This window comes from Myotis brandtii, unplaced genomic scaffold (assembly GCF_000412655.1).
Source record: "Myotis brandtii unplaced genomic scaffold, ASM41265v1 scaffold975, whole genome shotgun sequence".
Taxonomy (NCBI): Eukaryota; Metazoa; Chordata; class Mammalia; order Chiroptera; family Vespertilionidae; genus Myotis; species Myotis brandtii.
The window spans coordinates 702967-711499 of record NW_005372049.1 but is presented as its reverse complement, the minus strand read 5'-3'; the positions used below and the strand labels follow the sequence as shown (position 1 = coordinate 711499).

Here is an 8533-nt window from a genome sequence, read left to right as displayed (position 1 = left end):
TCAGCAGCGAAGCACCTGGTGCACAGGAGCCTCAGCGCCTCACGCCTGGCGCCGAGCACCCTGGGGCCTGCGGCGGGAGCGCAGGAACTGCTGGCGCACTGATGGCCGGGCAGAGTCAGTGACTGCGTCATCAGCACTAAGGAGGTGGGTGTCTGACTTGAAGCCTGTTTAGTGTGATCCCCTCTGGAGAACCGCTTCGTTTATAAGGTGCCGCCAGCCACCGCTCTGTGAGGGTGAATGAAAAGTCAGAACCAGGAGAAGTGTAAGCTGTGAAATGCCAGAGATTCATGAGCTCAGAATGAAGCTCACACAGCAAATGCCAGGGCCTCGCGAGCCTAAGAACCGCTGTGCGGGCCTGCAGGGGGCACAGCTGAGTGGCAGCCCAGAGGGGGGGGGGGGGGGGGGGGGGGGGCAGAGCCACAGCCTGCTCTGAAGCAGTGAAGGGAAACCTGTGACCAGGTGGCAACCCGGTCTCCAGTGGAGGCTTCCGGAAAGCGCCGGCTTTGGAGAGACACACTCGTGCGTTCTAAAACCATGTGTCTCGGAGGCTTCCCTGGGACCCACCCTTGTGGCTGCAGGGCCCAGAATGCGTTGGGCAACCACAGGGCTGCCGTTTCTGGGAGGCTCTGAGGTCTGCTCTGCGCACGACCTGCTCTTAGGGATGGTCCAGACCCAGGCACAGGCTCCTTCCTTCCTCGGGAAACTCCCCAACAACCTCCCTCCATCAGCCCCAGGGCCGTCCTGGGAGGGACAGCGCCAGGCTGGTTCCGATGGTGAAATGTGTAGAACACCAGGGGCTGGCTTAGAAAACCCCACAAAAGCTTCCAACTTGAACGTTACCAGGAGTTCAGGAAGACCCATCACTTCCCCTGCCCCCCCACTTTTTTTTTAACGTTTAAAATAAAATTGTGGCTCTGGAGAGCTGGGCCCGAGGGACAGGAAGGAGACGGGTCACATGGCCACTGCCACGGCCCACAGTGATGGGAAAACCTGCTGCCATCTCCCCGCGGAGGAGCGGCAGGACGCTCACACTGGGTCCGCAAGTGCGCACCCCCCCCCCCCCCCCCTTTTTACCCGAGACAGGCTGAGCTTTCCTGGGGGCCTCGGAGAACCCGCCTCCTGTGGTTCTTGGCTCCGTGACCACGGTGAACGGGACCCTTCGGGTTCCAGGGCAATGGCAGCCCATCACGTTCACGGCTCAGGGGTGAGGCCAGTGGGAGCCATTTCAGAAATTCCCACATCACAAGGCTTCCCCCAGGAAAGAACGGCCTCCCTGATCCGTAACTGCCTCAGTGAGAACCACCCATGCCCGTGGCCCAGCCACAGCCGGGGGCCCTGTGCCGGGGGCGGGGCGGGGCGGCGCTGACTCGCTGTGAGCAGGTGAGTTTCCGCCACCCAGTGTCTCACACGCTGAGTCCCATGACCTTCACCCCATCACTGTCCTGTCAGGAAGTGCGGTGCCTGCCTCAGTCTGTGATGTCCCTGAAGGATCTCACGGCAGCTGTGGCCACCCTGTTGCCGTCAGGTGTCCCTCGCACGCTCTGGACACGTTTACAACGCGACACACACACCTGTGGTTGTCCTTGCAGGTCACGCTCTGCTCCTGGGCCAGCGCTTCCTCCGGAGCTGAGGCAGCTCCGTCCCTTCTCCCCGACACCCGCGGGGCCTCCCTGGTCCCCGTCCTCCCGTCCCCTCGTGGACAGGGACCATGTTTAACAGCATGTCATGCTCAGAGAACGGACAACGCGGCTGCTGGAGAAAGTAAACAGACACTCTGGCTGGTGAGGACACCGTCTTGGGCACAGAGTGCGTCCCCCGGGGAGGAACACGCCTGCGTCATGCTGAGAGGGTCACGGCCGGCACACAGGAGCCCAGCGGCTGTGGGAGTGTTGAGGGAGGGGGTTACAGCTGGTTCTGAGTTACAATGGTGCCCGCTGGGTGGCAGCTCAGCCCGGCTACTGCCTGGCGTCTAAGACGAGGTGTGCAGCCATTCCTGCTCAGCCGGGAGCCGGGAGCCAGGAGCCGAGCCAAGGTCCTGTGGAGGACGAGGACGGTCTCCTTGCCCGGAGGCAGAAGCAGGGACCCTCCCCTTCACAGCAGGAAAGCACAGGACTTCCATCCCTGGCTCCCAGGCAGAGCTGCTCCGGGAATGCAGGCCCCAAGGCCACGCCCCTTTAACCCCAAAGTCTCTGGACCACAATTACCTCTCACAAAGGCAGTGAGAGCTTCTGGACCTTAACTCTGAGATCAGACCCTCCGGCGCCTTCCCCGAAGCCCAGTGCTTCTGCCTCGAGGCCCTGCAGCCTCAGTCTCTCCGCCCCAACAGCTCTGCAGACACCTTGCTCTTCCTGTACCTTCAGTTCGGGGTCCCCGTCCGTACAAAGGTGGGGCTCCCACAGCTCCCCAAGCTCTCCCCGTCCTCTCTGACCCTGCCTGTCCCTCACCTTCAGACACACCTATCAGAACGCAGTGTTGCTGTTGGGTTGTAGTCAGACTGCAGCTCTGCTGTGTCTCGGTTCCCACCTGTACACCGAGGCCGCAGCCCCACCTTCCAGGGAACCAGAGTGAGGGCCGGGCACAGTGAGGTGGGTGTTACAATCACATTTCTGCTGCATTAGACTGATCAGAACCCTGGGCAGCACCCGCGGGTGGGGGGCAGGACGGGGCTGCAGAGGGATCTGACAAAAGCAGTGGGGTTTGCGACGACAGTGGGACAAGGGAAATGAGGGTGAGGAAGAGGCTCCTTCCTGAGGCCTCGCGTGGCAGCAGCTAGGGAGCCTTCAAGGGCTCCTAGAATGACAGCCGGGCCCCAGGGGAGGAGCCGTCACTGAGGGGCACACACAGGCCCCCTAGGTCCCCATGAGGAGCTCAAGATAAACAGCTTCATAACAAACTGTCTTGGTGTCTGGGAGTCAACAGCCCCGGCTGATGTCCTAGAAACACACTCCACACACCGCTGCACCCGGTGCCGACACAACAGTGGGCCAGGGCCATGGGGCCGCCACACAGACGCGGGCCGTGCGGGTCCTGCAGGCTTCCCCACTCGGCCCCAAATAAGGAGCTGCCCCTGCGCCCAGCAGACTTTTCCCTAACAAGGAGCGGCCGCCACACTGCCCAGCCCACAGCCCACGGAGACACCTGCTAGAACATGGGCATGCCTGGGGGCAGCACACCGCCCGTCAGCAGGCACAGGGCTTCCCGGGCTTTCCCGGCACGTTCCCTGTGAGGAGGAGGAGGAAGGCGGCAGGTGCCACAATGCCTGGCACACACTGTCCCTGCGTCTCGCATGTACACACACACAGAGGCTCTCACAGTCACGCACATACTCACACTCATACACACACACAGAGGCTCTCACAGTCACACACATACTCACAGTCATACACACACACAGGCACAGGCCCTCACAGGCTCACACACACACACACACACACACACACACGCTCTCACAGTCACACACACAGGCACAGACTCACAGTCTCACACACACACACACACACACACACACATGCTTGAAGCTGCATACAATTAAAGGTTACTGTACACAGTTGCATGGCCATTTGGGAGCTTTTTCTTTGAAAAACACAGTGTTGACCCATAAAACACAGGAAAGGGAACAACTAAATATAGCCCGGAGCATGAGAAAAGGCCTGGAGAGGCAGACAGGACGGAACGCCCCCTCTGCCCCTGCAGCTGACACTGAGGGTTAAGGGCTCAGGTGCAGGAGCCGGCACGTGGGGACCGGCTGACACAGGGCCACGTGCACGTGGGACCGTCACTGGCACAGCAGCCACAGGGCCTCTGCAGGTTCTATCTTCCTGCCCGACCCCCTCGTGCCCTGACACACCTGTGTTCAGCCCACCTCCCAGACACACATGCACTCTCCCTGCACTCAGCACAAGACACGGAGATAAAACCGCTTACTCGGAGCGTCTTGGCAGTCGGGGAGGGAGTGGCGGGGGGCGAGTCCGACGTAGACTTCCTGCTCCGAGGGAACTCCTTGCTCCGGGTGTACAGAGAGGACATGGCTGCGCTGAGCAGCGGAGCTCAGCGAGGACGCAGCCACCCTGGAGTCCAGCCTGCAGCTCTGGGCCGCCAGCTGAGCAGGCGTGAGGCGTGTCCCTCCACAACGTCTAGCCGGGCCCGCTGGACAGCAGTCCCGCCGGGGGTGGCGGGGAGCCTTGCTGCGTGGCCTGGACCGAGTCCTGGGTTCTCCAAAAGCTCACTCTTCCCGAGGCCTCCACCCGAGGCAGGACGCCCTGGGGCCTGCGGAGATGCCGGGACGGCCAGCTCACGGCCAGGGGGGAAGGAACAAGCCCCTGCAAACACGCGTCTCCCAGGCTGGCTCCACGCGGGGCGAGGCCAAGGGCTGTGATCACTCAGGTCCGGCAAGTCAGGAGTTTGTGAGAAGCAGCAGTTGGAGGAGCTGGGCTCCCGTCCTCCAACATATAAACACTCAGCCACATCCCTCCTCTTCTCTCTGACGTTCCAAAGCCGATTCGCTCAGCCAGGAATGCTGGAGCCGGGCCAAGGGCAAGGATCGCTTCCAGCCCACGCGGCCGCCACTTGTCGGGGGAGCCAGCGCAGCTTCTAGGAACACGGGGCTCGGGGTGCACGCGCAGACCCCTGCTCACAGCGGCTCTTCTCGGCTGGGACGAGGGGCCTCTATTCAAAAGCCCAGACAGAGGCCCGCACGGCACCGAGGCCTCCATGCTCCGTTCCAACCACGAGTCACTAGCTGCCCCGAGGAGCCCAGCAAACTGACACCGAAACTCCAGGCCGGGGCAGGGGGTCACGTGGGCACGGCGAGGGCCAGGCCGGGGACACACCGACAGCAGGGGCAGCAGGACCCAGGACCAGACTCCACAGCGAAAAGTCAGTTAAAAAGAAAGGAATGTGTCTGCGTGGTCTCGAGGGGGGAATCTGACCATGAAGCTCTTCCACACCCTGCCATCCCCACCCACACTGCTGGCCCCTGCTTTCTACCCTGTGGCGACCCCGGCACAGCCCGCCTCTCTGGCCCCACCCCCTTTCCCACATGAATTTAAATTCCCTCCTCTCCAGGCAGTGCCGCCTGGTGACCCCTATGACCTCGCGGACCCCGCACCAAGCTCACAGACAGGAAGACCAGCGCGCCCTGTTTCCGTCTGACGCAGGCGACAGGAACTGCCCGTGAACGCGGCAGTGGACGCGACCCCAGGCAGGGCCCCGAGGCTCCACCACCTCGTGCCCTCGGGCCTCCTAGGGCTGCTCCTCTGAGGGTTCTGCCCAAGGACGGGGAGGGAGGGCAGGGAGGAGAAAGGTTCCCTCAGGTGGGGGCCCAGGCTCCTTTCTCACACGAAGGGTTAGTCACCAAGGAGCCTGGGAAGGGACCCTCGAAGACAGACTTCAGGGCCCAGACCAGAGGCTCCGTCCTGCTCTCAGCCGGGGTCACGGCCCTGCCCCTCGGAAGCTCGAGGCTCAGGAGCTCGCGAAGGAGAGGGGTCCCAGGCCCTGCAAGAGGCTCCTCCTGCGGACCTGCCCAGAGCTGGCTTAGGGGCCTCGTGCTTCACAATTAAACTTAAATTCAGCAACAGCTCACAAAGGCAGACCCAGTGGGAGGCTGCCTGCTTTCATGGAGGGCGTGTGTGCCCCTCCACGGCCAGATGGAGCCGCGGCCACGCCGGGGGCAGAGCTGCCCACAGGGTCGGCTGGACCTGCCCCGGGACACGGCTCTCAGCACTGGACAGCGCTCCAGGCGGGACGCGGATGTCCTACTGTGCTCCAGGCAGGCCAGGGAGGAAGAACTACCCATCCCCATGTTCACTGCGCCCGCCCGAGAAGAGCACGCCGAATGGATCCTTTCTGATCGACTCAGAGGCAGCCACGAGGGCTTCTGTAGGTGCTACAGCTGGTTAGATAAACGTGGGACAAGTAGCTTCAAAAGGTACAACGCACCCCAACTTTTGTTAAAACTATAAATATTCAAAAACCAGCCGGGGTGTAGAAAAGTCCTTTATGTCAACGACGGTTGTTTTAAAGTGAGCAGGAGAGATGCTGAGTGCCACTCACACGCCCTATAATCACTGTACGCGAGGAACTGCAGCATAAGCGGGTCTGCTCAGGAGAGGCCTGACATTCAGGGCGTGCTTGTGCTCTGCCTCCGGTGGAGCCCCCCGCCCCCCGCAACAGGCCCACAGCCGCTCCATTTGCTGGCGTCTCGTCAAGGCTGCTCTCCCACTACCACAGAGAATCGAGTGTCACACAGACGACTGACCGCAGCGTGCTGGGCCCTGACCTGGGCCCGCAGGGGACGAGGCTGGTGCTGCCCCTCCGCTCCCGCTCGCACTGGGGGAAGGCACCAGGTCCCTCAGAGGGCAGAGCCTGCGCCGTCCTCACAGGAGCCACGTGGCACGTCACCTGGGCAAGTCCCCGAGTTAAACTCCACAGAGTGTGTTACCTGGTTACATACCATGCGAATGTGCCGTTTCCTGTCACCTGAGGGAATCGGAGGCATAACCAAGGACGGGCTCCAAGACGGCACGAGGATTTCGTCGGAGCTATTAATTCGGCAACAGGTTTTTAAAATGTCCCTCCTCTCTCCCAGGAGCAACACTGGCATAGTTTAGGGTGTAAGAAAACACCATTTTTAAAGCATCAAGAAGCCACGTGTTTTGTAAGGCTCATGCTGTTGAGGCTCCTGTGTCAACACTCACGTGCCTTAAGGGATCCTGTTTGGTGTAAACTATGCTTTTCCTACGCAGAAGCTCAAGGCACTAAGCGGCTGCTACTGCTTCCAGCCCTGAGCCACGGCCAGCGCCTGGCCACCCGCCGTCGCCACCGCGGAAGGAATGACTCTGTGACTCGAGGGGCCGCCCAGGCTGCTGCCTCTGATGGTCAGAGCTGAACCTTGTGCTTTGATGAGGCCCCAGGAACGCTCAGGGTGAAAACGATCCCTTTCTTAAGGATGCTATTAGTTGGTCTAGAAAATGTTTAAAAAAACAACAACACAGGAAAAATACCAGCAGGAAATTCAGCAGAAGGCTAAACAATAATTTCTTCTTAGTGGTAGGACTTTGAACAATTTCTTCTTCTTTGTAGCAGAATCCCCTTTTATAACAAAATTTTCTAACACCTCAACCTTTACTATCCCGACATGAAAGCCACTGATATAAGCCCTAGCTAACATCATAACAATCAATCATCTGAACAAACAGAGGAAACTAACATGATGAGATGCAGTGTTTCACTTGGACAATCCGAGGCCTGTGATACCAGGAGGCAGACGAGATAGACGAGGCCGCCAGGGCACGGCTCTCCCAGGCCGTCCGGGAGCAGGAGGTGGACGCGGGCCTGGAGCACGCACTGCTCAGCGCCTCCCACGCGCCCCCCCCCCCCCCCGTCACCGCACGCACCACCGTGAGGGAGAGAAGCAGAATTAGGTAGTTTTCTCAAGTTCATGGTGGTTCAACGTTCAGAACCTCCTCTGCCAGAAGACGTGCATTAACGTGTAAAATCAAGTCTGGTTTTGGACTCAGATAACTGCAGGGCGACGGTCACACGGGCACACAGCCCCACAGCTTCGGCCAGACCCCCAGCTGCTCGAGGGCCACCGCCCTGTGCTCGGAACTCCGTCTCCCCGACAACGGGCCGAGCTCATCAGGTCCCTCCAAGGAGACAGAGCCGCGGCCACTAACCCGCTAGCACCCGAGGCAGCAGCAGCGGAAGAAGTGGGGAGACGGACGGGGTGACGGACCGTCCTGGTGGCTGATACACCTTCCTCACCCCTGTATGAGGAATCAAAGTCCAAACAGAGAACAGGACGCAGCTTGCTCTCCTGACAGAGTCCTGGCTGGGGCGGAATGCACGGGGCCGCAGGACAGTGGGTCCAAAGCTACAGCCTCTCCAGGGAACAGACTGCGCCCTGATGACCCGTCTCCTTGGCAACAGCACGACCTAAAATTAATCGGATCCTTAAAAGGAAGATGCCAAGAGGACCGGTTCTGAGACGCCCAGGCGGCCTTGGGAGTGGAAGGCCCATGTGACCCTGGAGGGGCAGGTCACGGGGTCACCTCTGGAGGAGACATCAGCGGCTCCGGCTGCTCATTCTCCACGGCCGCTCCTTCCCCCACGGCCTGTCCCCCAGGGGCTGATGCGACGCCATCACTGAGGGGCCCGACCCCATGAGCACCAGGACCCCATCAGCCCTCAGACTTCTCAGACCCCGTCCTGGGCAAGCTGGCCACCCCCTTTCCGAGGCGGAGGCTGAGAGAGGAACAGCGATGCCTCTCGTTCACTCTGCTGGAGGAGGGGCTCGCTCTGAAACAAGGACTGTGCTGCGGGAGCACTGAGAAAGTCTCGCGTCCACCAGCACCTCACCTCCCTCCGTGTCTTCAAGCTCAGCCCGCCGGCTCCCAGGCAGCTGCCTCGCCTGGCCGGCCTCGCCTCGCGGGGCATACCTTACCATATTAGGCAGCAGGAGGCTCAGCCTGGGATTTTACCTAAAAGGACAAGGGCTGGAGGGACAGGAGGTCACTGGTGCACTGCTTGGGTG

At 61.0% G+C, this 8533-nt stretch overlaps 1 protein-coding gene across 2 annotated transcripts in view; it reads right to left on the bottom strand.

The window, feature by feature from the left end:
• The window catches only part of PPP1R12B (protein phosphatase 1, regulatory subunit 12B), a 62184-nt gene that overhangs the window by 13883 nt on the left and 39768 nt on the right, over positions 1-8533 (bottom strand). Inside the window, exon 1 of one of the 2 annotated variants that reach the window (XM_005886359.2) lies at positions 3925-4983. The exons of the other annotated variant lie outside the window; for it this stretch is intronic. Within the exon in view, the coding sequence (XP_005886421.1) occupies positions 3925-4026 (102 nt within the window). The 5' untranslated portion in view covers positions 4027-4983. Of the gene's footprint in view, positions 1-3924; positions 4984-8533 lie in introns of those variants that run through there. 2 annotated transcript variants of the gene reach the window in all.